The 19055-nt window shown below is 37.6% G+C and overlaps 1 protein-coding gene across 13 annotated transcripts in view; it reads left to right on the top strand.

The window, feature by feature from the left end:
- The window catches only part of LOC102937591 (transformation/transcription domain associated protein), a 157087-nt gene that overhangs the window by 59452 nt on the left and 78580 nt on the right, over positions 1–19055 (top strand). For all 13 annotated transcript variants that reach the window (XM_043523258.1, XM_043523257.1, XM_037911505.2 and 10 more), the window contains 12 exons: positions 461–589; positions 1442–1708; positions 2505–2711; positions 3793–3951; positions 4033–4167; positions 4371–4481; positions 5383–5529; positions 9769–9982; positions 10636–10761; positions 12907–13053; positions 15635–15837; positions 18092–18213. In XM_043523258.1, coding sequence (XP_043379193.1) covers positions 461–589; positions 1442–1708; positions 2505–2711; positions 3793–3951; positions 4033–4167; positions 4371–4481; positions 5383–5529; positions 9769–9982; positions 10636–10761; positions 12907–13053; positions 15635–15837; positions 18092–18213 — 1967 coding nt within the window. The remainder of the gene's footprint in view (positions 1–460; positions 590–1441; positions 1709–2504; positions 2712–3792; positions 3952–4032; positions 4168–4370; positions 4482–5382; positions 5530–9768; positions 9983–10635; positions 10762–12906; positions 13054–15634; positions 15838–18091; positions 18214–19055) is intronic.

The following is a 19055-nucleotide window of genomic DNA, read 5'->3' as shown; positions in this document are numbered from 1 at the left end:
GCCTACGTGGCCCTGCAATTTGGACTATGGGGTGTAAATTGCAGAGTGCACTAGCGTGCTGTGCTCTAACTCCCATGTGTGGTACACAGCTGGCGTGAACTAAAAGGTAGATACAGCACAGCATGCCAGTACATTCTGTAGTCCATACCCAAAGTCCAGACGCAGGCTGTGTAGACAAACCCTTAATCTGCCCTTTCTAGGAAACCAATTTTTGTGTTGTGTGTGTTTTTTCTCTCCTCCTCCTCCTCCACCCCCCCCCCCCCCCGCAATTATCTGTCTGTTCAGGCTTTTTTACATGCAATCTCTCTAAGTTTGAAAGAGAGAACGTCAAGAGGTTCTGAAGCTGCAGTGCATTGGTTTTGTCAGTAATCGGGAATAATCCATATAGCTTTTTTAAGTAATTGTTTTATTTAGAGAACTTAATAGCATAGTATTAACTTCTTCCATTTCTGGTTTGTAGGTTCTGCAGCATATCTTGAATCCTGCATTCTTATATAGTTTTGAAAAGGGAGAAGGAGAACAACTTCTGGGACCACCCAACCCAGAAGGAGATAATCCAGAAAGTATCACCAGTGTTTTTATAACAAAGGTATCAATCCCTGCTAGCTTTAAAGAATTGAAAAGCGAAAAATAAAATAAATGTACCTGAGTTGATTGACATTTTAATCCTGATCTGAATTATTCTTGCTACTTCTGGCCAGGGCCTTCTCTAAATATAAGTGATCAATTATACTGACTCATATAATAATTTTGAATTGTGGAGAAATATCCACCAGGAACTAGAATGAGATTACAAATACTCAAGTTACTTGTGACTTGACTAGGATTTCAACATATTTTTTTTACAAATGAAGGCTTGCTGTGGCAACCCCCTGTATCACCTATCTCTTGGTAAGAAGAGTCTTTACAGACTCCTAGAAATGACTTGTGCCTCATTATTATACCAGTCAGCAAAGATAAGATAGTCACTGTTGAAGATATTTTAAAGGCCAGATCTTCAGAAGTGCTCAGCTCCCCTTTTTATAAAAATGTGCTCACTTCATTTAGTTGCCAAAGTGGGAGCTGATCTCTTATGAAAATCTGGCGTCCGTTGTGTGTGCTGAAGACTTTTGAAAACCTGGCCCTAAATGTAGATGCATACAGTGTAATCAAAGATCATTTGGGCAATAGAGGAGAAATGGACAGTAGCCCATTCCTTTGGAGAGTGCTGATAGCTGGTGATAAAATTACATTGTTCTAAAAGTCATCTCATCTGTTGCTGTAGATACCAACCTGTAAAAGTATGTGTTGTTTTTTTTTTTTTTTTTATAGACTTAGTGAACTATATTTGTTCTTGTAGTTGGTAATGTGTGTGTAGAGCTTACAAAGATATTTCTTTTTTTTTTTTTCTCTCTCTCTCTTCTCCCTTCTCATCTTGCTACCCCTCCACTCTTGGGTATAGGTACTTGACCCAGAAAAGCAGGCAGACATGCTGGATTCACTCAGAATTTATCTCTTGCAATTTGCAACACTTCTTGTGGAACATGCCCCACATCACATTCATGACAATAACAAGAACCGGAACAGCAAACTACGACGCCTGATGACCTTTGCCTGGCCCTGTCTCTTGTCTAAGGCATGTGTGGACCCAGCGTGCAAGTACAGTGGACATTTGCTTTTAGCACACATCATTGCAAAATTTGCCATACATAAGAAGATAGTGTTGCAGGTATTGTTTACAAATTTGCACTAATATGCTAAAAGGATGCTGATAAGTACTGTTTCTGGTGTACGCTTTCTTTTAATCCATTATTTTGTTCTGTAATGGAGGGCCTGTCATGGAGGAAGGAGATGTAGTTTTGAATAATCATTATACATGTGATAACTAAAACCGCAAGAGCAGATAAAATCACACAGGGAGCAAGTATAGAAGGAGCAGGCCAAAGACCAGCACCTTGTGGAGTATCTACAAGAAGGGAACTAGTGAAGGCAGTAGGTGAGAGAGGAGAGTCACCTGGGAAGCTCAGCAGGAAGAGGGGCTTGTTCCTGGTAATGATGGCAGCAAAAAGATCATGAAAAATGAGAATTGGACTTAATGTGGAGAAGATCATTGCTAACTTTAGGGAAGTTTTAGAATATGGAGAAGGTAAAAGGTAACTGACAGGTGTAAAGGAGAGAGATGAAGGCACTTCAAGATCGTGGGCGTAGATGACACTTTCAAAGAGCTTAGAGATGGGGGAATAAGGGAGATGAGGCAGTGAAGAAGCAGGTAATATTCAGAGGTCTCTTAAAATCAGGGCATTAGCAGTATCATTTGAAAGAAAGGTGTTTGAGAAAGAGGTCAAGGGATTCGTGGGGGAGAGAATATAAGAAAACTTAGCATCAGACACTGGGGAAAAACAGGATAGCAGGTAGGACAAGGGAGTGAAACTACCATTTATTCAAGGAAAAAGGTCTTAAAGAGCTGTATTATTCTTTAGAAGAAGAGGTTTGTATCACGTTTAAGAGGATCACTCCTTTTTTAGGTTTTTCACAGTCTTCTAAAAGCTCACGCAATGGAGGCTCGAGCAATTGTCAGGCAGGCAATGGCTATTCTAACTCCAGCTGTGCCTGCTCGAATGGAGGATGGACATCAGATGCTGACTCATTGGACACGAAAAATCATTGTAGAAGAGGGCCATACAGTTCCACAACTGGTCCATATTTTGCATTTAATAGTACAGCATTTCAAGGTATGTATACAGTGACCAGCCGAACAATTGGACAAATTATCCTAGATGCCTAGGAGATATAATACAGATTAAATAAAAATTAGTGAGATTCAAATTATACAGCAGAGAACAAATATTTAAAGGAGAGAGTTCTCTACGCACATGTGCGTACTACAAACATTTAAAACTGAAAATGTGTGCTGTTAATATACCAATATATCTGGCCAATTCTGAAATGCCTCTGTCTCTTTGAACTTTTGCTTTTACATTGTTTCATCTTTCCCTTTTCTACTCACATGCCCTCTGTATTTTTTTGTTTGTTAAAGCCTCCTCCACCCATATATGGTCATTTAAAGAGTCATGTTCCCAAAAGCGCACAAATGCCTGAAATACCAATTTAACTTAAGCAAAGGGTCAGCTTGGTCTTGGTCCATAAGCACTTTTATAATTAGCTTGCACACGGTATGAAATAACGTAAATAGGGAGCCAACTGAAGTGCTAGTAAAACATTTGAAAGCAACACTGAAAATGAAGTTTGGAGTTGTTTGTTTCCAAAATGAAACACTAGATAGGTATGATTCTTAGGCTATGTCTGTATTGCAGCTTATGTCGGCATAACTTATGTCAGTCGGGGGGGTGAATAAATTACACCCCTGAGTGACATAAGTTACATTGACATAAGCACTGGTGTGGACAGCGCTATGTTGGCAGGGGAGCTTCTCCACTGACGTAGCTACCGCTGCTTGCGAGAGAGTAGTAGTTAAGCTGACGGGAGAATTCTCTCCTGTTGGCTTAGAGCAGCTACATTAGAGAGCTTGCAGCGGTGCAGCTGCATTGGCGCAGCTGTACTGCTGTACACTCTCTCTAGTGTAGCCATAGCCTTAGTCTGGTTTACCTGTGAGTCAGGGAAAATCTGGTCAGAAATGTCTGTTTTACCAAAGAACCAGCTTCTTGTCTTAATTCTAGAGGGATGAGCGTGGTACAGATATAACCAACTCTGGGCTGAAGTGCAATTAATTTACCATCCTGTTTTCTGTGTAGTAGGGAATATGTAGAATATAATTAGTTTACATGTAACATATTTATGAATCCATTTCTACAGGTTTATTACCCTGTAAGACACCATTTGGTGCAGCATATGGTTAGTGCCATGCAGAGGTTGGGTTTCACTCCTAGTGTTACTATTGAACAAAGAAAACTGGCTGTGGACCTTGCTGAAGTAGTCATCAAATGGGAATTGCAGAGAATTAAAGATCAACAGGTAGGAATAGTAACAGTCTTGATGAACCTCAAAATGTTGTGGTGATTTTTTTTTTAAATGTGTGTATCGCTGATATTTCAGCCAGATTCAGATATGGATCCAAGTGCAAGTGGAGAAGGAGCAAGTTCTGCCTCATCTTCTGTTAAAAGAGGATTGTCTGTTGATTCTGGTCAAGAGGTGAAACGATTCAGGACAGCTACTGGGGCAATAAGTGCAGTAAGAGAGATTCAGTTTCCTTTTGTTCTTATAACCAACAATTTTAAGATTCAGTAACCTTTATGTTCATTTTGCTTCATAATTTTGTAGCCTGCTCACTGTTAAACTACGATTAATTCATAGTTGTGCTTTATATTATTATTTAAGCACAATTTATTATATACCATTACCCCTCTTTTATTGAACAAAAATTGTGTGCACAGGTATTTGGACGTACTCAGTCGTTGCCAGGAGCTGATGCACTTCTTTCCAAGCCAATCGACAAGCAGCATACAGATACTGTGGTCAACTTCCTCATTAGAATTGCTTGCCAGGTACTGTGTGATTCTGAAATGCATGTACCAATGCTTCATTAGTGTTCAAAAATGCAAATAACCTTTTATTATACACTCTGGGATAAATGTATAAACTTCAATGATGGCTGTCATCTTCTGAAAAGTTTGGAAATTGGTATGAAAAGTTCATATGAAAAACATAGGGTTGTGCTGATTTTTATGTAAATTTTTATTAAAAGTATTCATGTTCCATATCTTTGTAGTTATACTCTGAGATGTCTGGATAACTGATGAGACATTTAGATGTAAAGAACTTTAAGACGTTGACTTGTTTCTGAGATATAAAAATATATTTTGGAACAAAACTAGAGCAGTTATTACTTAGGTTTCTACATGCTGAAATCACATGATCAGTGGGTGAGAAAACTATGTCCTACTGACTTGCACTGAGATGTAGTCTCTTAAGTGCCTAAGTAACATTGGAAAATGAGGCTTAGACTCCTAAGCCACTGAGATGCTTTTGAAAATTTTACCCACAGAATAATTTTAAATGTGAATAAACTAAAGAACTTTAAACTGCTCATTGACAAATTGTGAGCATGAACAATTAAATTAGTCAAAATAGTTCCTGTGAATTGTTTGCTCAGCTGTATTCTTCGCATAATACATTTTAAAATATTGTTGCAACCTGACATTCCTTTGAGAATTTTTTCAGAGACTAGGTAAATCCATTAACATCTTAAAAACAGTTTGTATGTAAACACAGAACTAGCCTTTTGTGTAATACAGTATCGTGACTGTGTTGGTATAGTTACTTTAGCTAAGCCTTTCCAAAACTAGACAATGATATGCTTACATAGGATGTATAAAAAATTAATGAGTTATAAAGATCATGGTTATAAATGGTTGTCATTCTGCAGTAATTTTGATTAATTGCTAGGTAAATGACAACTCAAACACTGCTGGATCTCCTGGAGAATTGCTGTCTCGACGCTGCGTTAACCTTTTGAAGACAGCTTTACGACCAGATATGTGGCCAAAATCAGAACTCAAACTGCAGTGGTTTGATAAACTGCTAATGACTGTGGTAAGTTACATTCCAGCCCTGTAGAGCTTTAAGATTCAGTAACACAGGACATAATTGAGTACTGACTTAATAAGATATTGAAGGTCTTTAACAATTTACCTATTTCTTGATAAGTCAGTATCCAAGAGATCTATTTTATTTATAATATGCAGGTCTTAGGTTTAGACTATATATTGAAGATAGTAGCACGACATTGATGTAGAGAATTTTAAATTAAATGTTGTCCATTTAATTACTAGTTTAATCACTGTCATTACTAGAACTAATGAAATTGATTTATAGGTTTTTTGAGTAATTATTCTGGTCATTTTTCTTGACGAGGATTTAGGTAAAAGTCAACATTTTGAGAATGGAAGTGCACGTTAATAAATGTTAGATTCTTTCTGTCAAGCATTTGTAGCAATGCTAGTGTTGTTAAATAATTTTAGTTTCTTTGTAGAGTCATTAAAACTGATTTTTGGTCTAACATGTAATGTAAATACCACATATAAAATCGATAGAAACAAAATAAAGGAAACAAATAAGCTTATGGATCTGTTTGCACATGCTCAGCAGAGACTTATAAAAGTTTGGCAACTAAAGTCGCTGAAGATTCTATCCGTGCTGGACATGCTCCAGCCTAGGGCGGCAGGACTGTCTCTACAATTGCCCCTCTTGGCAGCTGGGACCCGCTGAGACACCCGGCACCAGAATTAAGAGCATGGAGGCAGTTACTTCATTGTTCTCAGTGCTTCCTTTGCTGGTGCCAAACAGGATGAAGGAGAAGGGAGGAGGCTGTCTGACTGGAATGCAGAGTGTTGAGGAATTGGGTCTGGGGATGGCGAGTAGGGAAACTGGGACAAAGGTGATGGGGAAATGACTGGTGCAAGGAGTTGGTGGTGGTACAGACCTGAAGAAGAGCTCTTTGTAGCGCAGAAGCTTGTCTCTCTCACCAACAGAAGTTGGTCTAATAAAAGATAACACCTACCTTGTCTTAGTGAAAGGTTGGCGTTCTATACTTAACAGTGAAGTTTTTAATTATGGCGTAGTTAATGCATGCTATTAACGTAAAACAAATTAACTGGATTAAAAAAAAAGTTGTGATAAATTGCAATTTTAATTACACTATTAAACAATTATAGAATACCAATTTAAATTTCTGATTAATATGTAGAACACTTAAATGTATTTTTGTTTTGTTTTTGAGTTTTATATGAAAAAAAATATGTAAAACTTTAGAGCCTACAAGTCCAAGCATGAAGGGGCATATGAATGTTTAGCATATCTGGCATGTAAATTCCTTGCAGGGCTGGCTACAACAGTGCCATTCGAACGCCTGTTCTCACTTTCAGGTGACGTAAATAAGAAGCGGGCAGGTAAATGTAAACAAACTCATTTGTCTTAACGATTGGCTCAACAAGAAGTAGGACTGAGTGGACTTGTAGGCTCTGAAGTTCTACATTATTTTGTTTTTGAGCGCAGTTATGTTAAAAGAAATTCTGCATTTGTAAGTTGCACTTTCAGGATAAAGAGATTGCACTACAGTACTTGTATGAGATGAATTGAAAAATACTATTTATTTATCTCTTTGTAATATATAGTAGATATATTATATTTGTAATAAAAATAATATAAAGTGAGCACTTTACATTTTTCAGTTGCAACACAGAATACAATCAATATATCTGAAAATGTAGAAAAACTGCCAAAATATTTATAGTCAATTTAAATTGGTATTGTATTGTTGTTTAACAGTGCCATTAAAACAGCAATTAATCGCGACAGTTTTTTAAATCTTGTGATTAATTGATTATTTTTTTAGTCATTTGATATCCCTATTTTTAATACATTACATGACGACAGTATGCCATATAATATGCCATTACAATACTATAAACTAGGTTATTTGTACCATACTACTACTATAAGTAGTATGAACTTTCTTATTGTGGTAAATATGTCTGGATCACTTTTTAGTTTTCCACTGGGGAATAAAGCAGTGGCAAAGCCTACTTTGCTGCAATAGTAAATGAATTTAAGATTTTTAAAGAGTACTTTTACCATGATTCCTTTTTCCAAATGTTTAGAAACTGTGCATTACTAGTGTGAGGATAGTTGCTTTTGTAATCTTATTTTTAAAAGGTAGTCACTTAATAATTTTCTCCTCCTACCATTGGGGCTGGTTTAGTTTACCTCTGTTTAAAGGTGGTTAATGCTGTTGTTTTTATATACCCTTGTACATTTGGCTTTCAACCTCTGTAGTTGATGATGCTTCATCATTATTCATTACTCAAAACTCTACTTATGCTTCTCAAAAATACTGTACAACTTAACTAATGAGAACTCCCATTAACATTCAGCACTTCAGGAGCAAATGTTATCCATGCTGAATAGAACATGCACAATTACTTAACCGCAATTCAGCACATCATTTTCTCTTCAGTCCTAGAAATGAAACACTGTACATATTCAGCTTTTTGTCAGAATTATCTCCCACCCACCGTTCTTGGTCTCAGTAATTCCAATGCAAATATATTTCTCTGAGTGCAGGCCTTACAAGGTATTGGTGGCTGAGCAGAAATAACAGGACTTGGGTAAAACAAGACTGCACTTGAATATTTCTGTGAATAGAAGATGCAGGGGCTTGTACTGAGGACTAAAGCTGGGCCAAGTTTTATAGCTGTAACCTTTTTTCACTGAAAAATGCAATTTTGGGACAATTTTAGTGAATTGTTTGTTGAAACAAATAAAAAAACATTCAGAAATCTCTGAACAAAGTTTAACATTAATGATGCGTCTTGTTTCAATTTTTCAGGCTATATTCACAAGGGGGATTTTAAGCACAAAAACTGGAGGAGGAGCAAGAGAAATAGGTGGTGGTAGTGGTGGTGTCCCCTTATAACATTTAGCCTGGTGGTTAGGCCACTCACCTGGGATGTGGGAGGTCCAGATTTGAATTGCTGTTCCGGAGCAGGAACCTTGAACCACTGTTCCTCCCCTCTTCCCCATGTGAGTGCCTAACCTCCAGGGTATTCTGGGGATGGGGCTCTCTTAATTTCTCCTGTTGTTGAAGCTGTTCCACTTTTTACAAAATACTTAAATATTCAGTGAAGTAGACCTAGGAACCAAGTATGTCCTCCTCCCAGATGAGGTAAGTCCTCTGACCATTGGGCTATAGAATCATTCTCTGTTTCTGGCCCAATGATTACTCAAGTATTTTATACGAAGATTCATCAGGAAAGGTGAGACCCCCATCTCAGAATATCCTGTCGCCTGGCAGTTAGGGTACTCACTGGCAGCGGGGCGACCTGCATTCAAGTCTTTGCTCAGGAGTGCAGTCCTGGAGATTGTTACCCTTTTCCAGATAAATATAAGAGCAGAGTAATGGTGAGGATGGCAAATTTACTTGCATGAGCAATTGAGAGAACCAGGTTGTCTGGGACTTCCAGTTGTTGAACTGTAGTCTGTCCTAACTCCCTCCAGTGCTCTGGAGAAGCAGTTTGTCATCTCTTGCAAATCCTCTGCTTTCTTATCGTGGTCCTGTAGGCATCACAGAGTTGGAAAAGGCAGAGCTCGCCGCATCCAGCAGCTAGTAGGCCAAAAAAAAAAAACAGGAAGGTGGGTGGCCCTAGTGCTTATATAACATTTAAATGGTAATCTAGCATTAGGGCTCCTAGGCACTACAGTAATCCAAATAATGAATAATATCCTTCTGCTTTCTGTTAGGTGAAGTCATACAGCCTAATTCACTGTAACAGTGGTTATATTTTAGGATGGGAGACAGACAAGGCTAGCAAAATCTTTTATTTTCCACTCATTCAGTTGGTTTAGTTTCAAACATCCTGTTTCTGGGCTTGAAGCACCCATTTCTCATAAGCGCTTCTTTTAAAGGTCCATCAGAATAAGCTGTTTTATACCTGCTCTTCAATATCTTTTTCTTTAAGGTATTTCCACAGGCAAATATAGTGCAGCCCATTGTTCCAAGCAGTGTCTAGCTAGCCACTTTCTTTGCTGCTTTCACCTCTCCTGTAATGTTAAAACTATGCAAATAGGTAAATTTCAGCTATGCAGTTAGTGGCTTCCAGTGTCTCATGTTTTGCAGATCTGGAAAACATGGCTGGTATAAGAAAATGGAATTGAAACTCTTGTAATATGGAAGCCTGGAATCATGTTGTTGTAGATTTTACGCAGGTTTGATGTGAGCTAACAGGTCTAATACTCTTTTGTTTGTTGTTTTTTCCCGTATATGTGTCCTTCTAGGAACAGCCCAATCAGGCCAACTTTGCCAACATTTGCACTGGGCTAGAGGTCCTAAGTTTCCTATTAACTGTACTGCAGTCTCCAGCTATCCTTAGCAGCTTCAAACCTCTGCAACGAGGAGTAGCAGCTTGTATGACATGTGGAAACACCAAGGTTTTGAGGGCTGTCCACAGTCTACTCTCTCGCTTAATGAGTATATTCCCTACAGAACCAAGTATGTGGTATTTTCCTCCTCCTTTTTCTTTTATCACTGCATAACTTAAGTGGTTTGGGGGGAGGGAGGGCAGGGAGAGATTTCTAATATGCTAATCTTCTGTTTTATGTGTTCTGTATTTTATGGTCCATTTTAGCTTGCACTTTCAACCTCTGTTAAAAAAAAAAAAAAAAGTTGCAATAAGTAATCATGTGGAATACATCATTATCCTTTGACATAAAAACTTAATAACCTGTGGCAGTCATTACTTTGACTCAAGAAATGCCTGCTATAAATTTAATGTCTTTTGCAATTACCATTTTTCTGCTTTGAAAAATGCTGTTTTTCAGTAGTTGAACATCACTGTTTTACTAAGACAAGAAAGAGAAATTGGGTGTAAAGAGAGGCTTTAGGTAACATGGAACACTTGACAAGGATAAGCACTACTTAGTCATAGCACTACTAAATTAATCGAGACCATCTTATTACTAAGAAAATTTTAGTGAGCATACTGGGGAAGTGATACCCAACACAGAGGCCACAGTGGTTGTATAATAGATACAGGGTTTTTTTACATGCAAGTACGGAAGGTTCAGAGAGAGCCCCTTGTACCGTTTTAATAACTATAATATTATAAAACTTATTTGGTTTTTATGTTGTCAACTCTGTCTCAGGTACTTCAAGTGTAGCATCAAAATATGAAGAGCTGGAATGCCTATATGCTGCAGTCGGAAAGGTTATCTATGAAGGACTTACTAATTATGAAAAAGCCACTAATGCTAATCCTTCCCAACTCTTTGGTGAGTTTCTTGTTCTTCTCGGACATGTCTATAAATTGGCTCGCTAATTAGCGTGTTCTCTGTCATTAGGTTTTATTTTATTTTCTGTAAGGGGGTTGATAGCCGTGTAGATAGTGCTGTGTGCCGCTCTGGGAAATCTGGATGTAGACATGACCTTGGGAAGAAGGCTGACAGCCTTGAGGAATAAGACTACAGGGCTCATTGCATTCTATCATTCCCAAGCAGCTGGCTTGAAGATAAGTATTGAAAATGGATACTGGTGGCTGGATAGGTGCCTTAGTTAGTAAGGGCACATAGGAAGGAGAAAAGGCATTTAAACTAACAATGATGTAAAGTAAAAGCTATTGGAAATTTCAGCTGGAGCAGCCAAAATCCTCCAGTTACTATTTTGGGGCATAAGATCATGGGTGTTTTAAAAAATGAAGTAAATACACGTAAATGTTTTTTGTCCAGTATTTTTCATTTGAATACAAGTACCAGTTTGTTGAAAGCATCAAATGTTAGCTGATTTAAATCACATAAGAGTCTTCTTTAGAACTTGGATTCTGAATAAGTGAAGAATCCCAGATACAATACACCCTTTTCAAAAGGTAACGTTTCTGAATGTATTTTTATTAAGCACATTTTTGAAAAGCTGAAACACATTCCTAGTTCACTATTTATTTACATTGATTAAACTACCAGGGAACTAATCTCCCTTTAGTTCTTGTCTGAACGCTTGACTACAACTGAGATATGTTGGAATGATTAGACAGTTTGGCTGGTCATAGCAAGTTTGGCACAGAATTGGTTCTGTCAATAATGCAAACTTGAAATTGCACGAGTTAGAAAAGCTTGCTGCTTTAAATGGCAAATGTCCTTCACTACCCTAGTTTGTGATCTGTGTAGACAGGTGTAATTTCACTTAGGGAATTGCCTATTTGTCAGGTGTCAGGATGTGCTATACAACACACTAACCAAGAAAGAGACTTTTTATCATTTGTCCAGAGCACACTCCAAGGTTAGATTCTACTGTTTTCCCTGAGTCAGTCTATATCTTATCGATTATAAAAAAAGCGGTCCAGACTCTTAACAGATAGATACCAGAGTATTTGTGAGGGGTGGAAAAGGAGGGACAAAATAAAGTAAAGCTTTCAAAGCAGTCATTCCGTCTGTTAATAAAACACTTAAACTCTAAATATTGTTTTGGGGTATTTGATGAATTATGAAGTTGCAGAAAAGTAGGAAATGGTTGTTACTGCCAGAATAGGGTTTCTAGTCTATCTGTATACTGTGTGAGGACAGGTGTTGCTATATATCTTGTAAAATCAGCTGCCGTACGTGAACACCAACATACTTCAGAGGAGCATCAATCTCTACATTTACATCCAATATATGTGCACAGGCATTGTTAACAAATATACAGTTTGAGGGGGAAAATACATATTTGTTCTAATACAGACACTTAGGAAGCGTCTTTAATACTAAATGACAGCTCCTGCATAGCTCGAGTATATACCCTTTTAATTACGGTGATTTCTTACCTATTTAGTAACTGATATATGAAACTAATTAATTACATTCTGGGAGGATTACATCTGTATCCAACAAGTATGATGCTTTATTTTCATATTATGGGATTTAAGAACTGACATGTTCCAAGGCATGAAAAAAGCCATTTAACAAGGCAAGAGTCAACTATTAGATATATTTGGGGTATTTCTATTGCAAAACTGAGCTTCTGACTGAGTAGAAAGGAATGCTTTGAGAGAGATAAATAGCGAAATATTGCCATTAATCTTGGTTTGCTAACCTTTTCCATCATGCATCTACATAGATTTCCTGTCTTTGTAACAGGGATAGCTGCATATCCAAGGTAGGGCACAACTGTCCAAAAGTAGAGCACTCCGCCTGTCCTTTCATAGGACAAGTACAGATATTTAGTTTACTCAAAACAGGGCATGGTGTCCCTAGCCTCTGTTTGCCAGAAGCTGGGAATGGGCAACACGGGATGGATCACTTGATGATGACCTGTTCGGAAGACAGGATACTGGGATAGATGGACCTTTGTTCTGACCCAGTATGGCCATTCTTATGTTCATCTGGTTACCCAAATTATGAATGATGATTTTAGTTGTCTTTAAAGAGTTTTTATTTATATCTTAGGTACTTTAATGATTCTGAAGTCTGCATGCAGTAACAATCCAAGCTACATAGACAGACTGATTTCAGTCTTCATGCGATCCCTACAGAAAATGGTCAGGGAACATTTGAATCCACAGGCTGCATCAGGAACAGCAGAAGCAACCACAGGTAATAATGCAGGTTAATAAAGGTTTTAAGTAATGTAATGCATCCCATCATAATGCAGAGATTTAGAGTGGTTTTAGCTGCTTGTGTATTTAAGGTTGTGAATTCCATAGTGCGTTGAATGATTTGAAAATAATCCAGTAAAAAGTGAGAAATCTTGTTGAAAGTATCGACTGGAAAAAAATAACATTTTGTGTGTTCTTAATACCTGCTGAACAAAACTCTAACATAATATTGAGTCAAACATCACTTGGTTAGTAAATGTTTGAAATGCAGTATATTTAAAAATTATTGGATTCTTCAGGAGTGTAGATTGACAGTTCTCTGCTTTCAGTGACTCTTAAAATAAGAGGTGTAAGCTAATAGTAGTGAAGCAGTTGTTTGTGAAATCCGTTTGCTCCGAGTTGGTGCCCTTGTTATCTTCTTACAATGGTGACTTTATCAGTAGATGGAGTTTTGTCTGTCATCAAATGACCCAAATCATGAGTCAATAAAAAATGTTGCTAAAGAAATACAGTGATATTAAAGAACAAAATATTTCAGTTAATGGTGAATTTGCTGAGGAAAATAGTTTGGAAGAAGCACTTCCAATATTAGATTTCTAACTCTCATTCTAATTACACAAAAAAAGAACCTTGTGAATTGAGACTAATCCGTGAGTAACTCATTGCAAATTATTAAATTTGGCAGATAAGCAAGTCAGGAAATTAACAGAATAAGAATACTGCCTCACAAAATATTGTTTTCATTTTGACAAGTTTAGCTTCAATTATTTATACCTCATGATTTATTGGTATACTGTAATATTTGTCAAAGTATTATTAAAATGAGGCCTCACCATCACCTTTCCAACTGAATTATTTTCACATGGACATGACCAAAGGGGAAGGCTCTCCTGAAGAGCACTGTGGGCCATTGTTTTGGGTATGGTACATAGACAGACTGTTTTCAAAGTGATTATAAGGATTTACATCCATGGTAACATTTTCTGTTGTTATTTTAATAGTTTTCCCTAGAATTTTCCATAAAGTTGCACCCATAAAGAGGCCTTTAACCATGTTATCCTTAATTGCAGGATGGATTAATTTAAATCACCACATGGAAAGCCTCCATTTAAATAATTGATTTAATCAACTTTTCCACTTGTATTTCAGTTATTTTCTGAAGAATTCTCATTGGTTGATATAACTATTAAAACATGTTGATTTATAACTAAATAGAACCTTTATGCTAGATTTGGTAAATCTTTTTGCTACCTAGTAAACTATATACATTTATTTAAGCAATTATATAGCTTGGTATTTTCTGATGCTTATTAATTGTACATTTTCAGTAGGTTAGAAAATGGTGAATGATATATTTACTAGATAATTAAGTTTTTTGTTCATGATTTGTCATGCTGCGTTAGGATGGTAACTGGAATTTAATTAAACACAAAACCGCATATAACATTTATTTTTATTAAGCAAAACCTGAAATGTTTTGGATATATAAACTTCTCTTATCAAAACATGTTTCACATTGACAACTAAATTATAATTAGGCCTTAACATATTTGGTGTTACGTTTATTTTGAAAAATAAACCTTTTAAAATGAAAGCTATTACAGTTTAAATAATAAAATAAAATAAACCCTATTTTTAATTTTTTTATTTAAAAAATCATTGATTACCCACCCTGCTTAACTGGGTAGGTGGTAGTACTGCTGAAAAGGATCTGGGGGTTATAGTGGATCACAAATTGAATATAATTCAACAATGTGATGAAGTTGCAAAAAAAAAAGCTAATATTCTGGGTGTGTTAATTTGAGTGTTATATATAAGACACTGCAGGCAATTGTCCTGCTCTCCTCAGCACTGGTGAGGTCTTAGCTGGGTACTGTGTCCATTTCTGGATGCCACACCTTTGGAAAGATGTGGACAACTTGGGGAGAGTCCAGAGGAGATCAACAAAAATGATAAAAGGTTTAGAGAACCTGACCTATGAGGAAAGGTTAAAAAAACTAGACATGTTCAGTCTGGAGAAAAGAAAACTGAGGGGGAACCTGATGAGTCTTCAAATATGTTAAGGGCTGTTACAAAGAGGAGTGTGATCAATTGTTCTCCATGTTCACTGGAAGTAGAACAAAAAGTAATCCACTAAAGCTGCAGCAAGGGAGATTTAGGTTACATATTAGGAAAATCTTTCTAACTAATAAGGATAGTTAAGTACTGGAGCAGGATTCCAAGGGAGGTTCTGAAATCCCTGTCATTGGAAGTTTTTAAAGAACAGGTTGGACAAATACCTGTGAGCGATGGTCTAGGTTTACGTGGTCCTACCTCAGCTCAGGGGACTGGACTAGATTAGATTACCTTTTGAGATCATTTCCAGCCCTGTATTTCTGTGATTCTGTGTTTCTTGTGTAACGTGTTCATTAGCTTACCTATCTGTTGCCTGAGAGAAGGGGTGATATTTAGCAGTTATCAGCTTCACAGATCGTTAGCAAAGTTAGAACTCAAAGGTTCTACTGTGCAGTTCACACTGAAACCATTTTTTCTGGCATATGAAATGACTGATTAATAAAATTATGCACTTCTATCCATAGCAGGTACAAGTGAACTGGTAATGCTGAGCTTGGATCTTGTGAAAACTCGTCTTGCTGTGATGAGCATGGAGATGAGGAAAAATTTTATCCAAGCTATTCTAACATCTCTCATTGAAAAATCTTCTGATGCTAAAATTCTTCGTGCAGTGGTAAAAATAGTGGAAGAGTGGGTGAAAAACAATTCTCCAATGGCAGCCAATCAGGTAAACTGAAAAGTTAAATCAGGTGAAAATCCTTATTCCAGTCAAAAACTAATGAAAACCTGTAACTTGCATTTTCTGTTCAGTGTTTGACAAAGAGTTCTGTAAGGACCTAAGTCTGCATATTTTTAAGTGCGATCTATAAGTTGTGAACACTCTGGGCTCCCAAGGAAGAAATGGAGTTAAGAATGCTCAGTACATTATAGGCTACATTTTCCCTTTCATGTGAAACAGTGCTTTGGTAAGAAAACTTTTTTTTTTTTTTTTTTAAAGCCAAAGGTTCAAGTGTCCAAAAGCCAGTATTATAGGGCCATGTAAAGTTGCTTCAGTTAAAGTAAGATGACCGAATATTTGTAGGTGAAGCTATATCTTACCAGTTATATCACTTTCCATAACATCATGCAGTATCCTTACCTACATCTTATTTCTGAAAGAATTTGGCAGTGAATAAGGTCCAAAATGTTGCGAGTTCAAGCTAAGATCCTGATTCAAGTTTTTAAATTTACAGGCTGAAAATTTTAGACTGTTGAAAATCTTCTTTCTTTGGTGTGATGAGTACATATTTTTATGCCTGTGGGTGTGTGTGTACTGTGGGGCTTTTCTCATGCAGTGACCCAAAACCTTTTATTTGTATGTACTTCTCAAGGCATAATTGCTGTTGTCTTAAGTGTAGGGGTTTTTCCTGCATTGTTCTTGCCTACGTTTTTTGTGATAGGCGTGTATAGGCTCTTGAGGAGTGTCGTAAGTGGGTGTTGATCATTGTAGCAGAGATATTCTGCAGGTTTTGCATCTGATGTTCTGGCAGGGTCTGATGCTGCTTTGAGTTGGTGTGCCCTGGTGTGTAGGGAGCTTGCTTCTGATGATGAGCTTGGAGAGGTTGCGACGTTGTTTGATGGCCAGAAGTGGGAGTTCAGGAAAGATTTGTTTCAGGATGGGGTCCCCATCAAGTATGGGTTGTACGTGTTTGATATCCCATATGGATTCCAGTGTCGGCTGGTTAGGTGACAACTAGGGGTGCGTGGACAGAGCATTTTATTTTTGGATTGAAGCGCATTATCTTGGGGTATTTGGGTGGCCCTTACAATATGTGCTAACTACTTATGTTAAATAGTCTCTTCCACATTGCATGTTGCTGTGATGCTGGTAGTACTTTTCCCAGACCTGAAGAAGAGCTCTGTGTGGCTCGAAAGCTGGTCTCTCCCACCAACAGAAGTTGGTCCAATAAACAATATTGCCTCACCCACCATGTCTCTCTAGTATGGTTTAATGGCAGTGTAGCCAAAACATTTTTTTACACCTTTCTGGACCACTGGTTGGTCACAATATTTATAGTCACAAGAATGTCCATACTAGGTCAGAACAGTGGTCCATCTAACCTAGTATCCTGTCTTCCAGTAGTGGCTGGTCTCAGATGCTTCAGAAAAAATGAGCAGAACTGGGCAATTTATTGAATGTTCCATGCCCTGTCATCCAGTCACAGCTTCTGGTAGTCAGAGGTTTAGGGATACCCAGAGTATATGGTTGCATCCCTGACCATTTTGGCTGATAGCCATTGGTGGACATTTCCTCCATGAACATATAATTCTTTTTTGAACCCAGTTTCCACAGGTTGACTGGTGGAGTGTTAGTAAGTACTTCCTTATGTTTGATGTAAACCTGTCATTGGGTGACCCCTGGTTCTTGTGTTAGATGAAGGGGTAGCTATGCTTATTCACTTTCTCTACACCATTCATGATTTAGACCTCCATCATATCCCCCCTTAGTCATCTCTTTATTTCCTAATATGAACTGTCCCAACCTTTTTAATCTCTCCTCATGTGGGAGCTGTTCCAAACCCTTAATCATTTTTGTTGCCCTTCTCTGTACTACTTCCAATTCTAATATGTTTTTGAGATGGGGTGACCAGAACTGCATGCAGTATTCAAGGTGTGGGTGTACCATGGATTTATGTAGTGGCATTAGCTATTAAACAATTAAACTTTTATCTTTTTTAATGATTTTAAGCATCCATAGCTTTATTTATTTATCCATAGCATCCATTTATATTTCCAGCATAGTATCTATTCTAGAACTATAGATACTTTAGAGTTTTTGGTTTTTATACTTTTAGAAAGCATGACCTTGTGTCAAGCCATTTTTCAGTAGCGTAGGAGTGAAAAAAATGGTGTAGAGGATGGCTAAAATGTACTTTGAACATGCCATTTCTCCTTGTGTTTCAAGATGAATTGAGAAAATTAATCATGTCTCATTTTAACAGACACCTACTCTCCGGGAGAAGTCCATTTTGCTAGTGAAAATGATGACCTACATTGAAAAGCGTTTTCCAGAAGACCTTGAATTAAATGCCCAGTTCTTAGACCTTGTTAACTATGTCTATAGGTAATTATAGCAATTAATCAAGTATTGCAGCTTGTTGGTTCATAATTTGTACCATACATGACCTTTATAACATGCCATCCATCTTTTAGGGCTATATTAGATTTGTTGTAAAATGCACAATCAGTTTATTTCACTGAGACGGGAGTGAACATATTTACATATTCACATTAGATCTTCAGATACAAAATCTTTTTACAGCCCTTGCTCCAAGCAAAAAGAAAAGGGGCTGTGGCATCTTCATAGTTGATAGTGTTGCAGAGATAGAATTGACTGCTAGTGCAGTGTCCCTCCTTTCCCCTTTGTATGAAGCTTTTCTCCTGGAAACTTATTGTAATGCATATTTTTCTAGTTACTAAGGGCTTGGCTACACTTACATTTTATAGCGCTCTGTGTGAAAAATCACCCCTCTGAGCATACCAAGTCAGAGTGCTTTAAAGTACTTGTGTAAACAGGCTCCGAGAGGTGAATTACCAGGAGCGCTGGGAGAGCTCTCTCCCAGTGCTCGCGCACGACCACATTTGCACTTCAAAGCACTGCCGTGGGAACGCTTTGAAGTTTCCAGTGTAGCCATGCTCTTAGATAGCCACACTTGAGTCTTCTAGCCCTGTATAGAAAAACATTTTACAATAAGTGCCTCACCACAAGGTCATGTGTGCACTTCTAGTAAGTTATAATGGCCACTAAGGAATTTCGTACTTTAAACATATGCCTTGTTTTCAGCCATTCATAGCCAGCTAGCAGACTAGCAACAATGGTGCAAACCCTTAGTTGTAGACAAAGCAAGCCTCAATTTGCATCAGTGGAGCTTACCTGGGTATTTCAAGCAGAAATAACCTCCACCA

The sequence above is a fragment of the Chelonia mydas genome, chromosome 10 (assembly GCF_015237465.2).
Source record: "Chelonia mydas isolate rCheMyd1 chromosome 10, rCheMyd1.pri.v2, whole genome shotgun sequence".
Classification (NCBI taxonomy): domain Eukaryota; kingdom Metazoa; phylum Chordata; order Testudines; family Cheloniidae; genus Chelonia; species Chelonia mydas.
The sequence above is the reverse complement of the archived record's forward strand: the minus strand, read 5'-3'. Positions and strand labels throughout refer to the sequence as shown.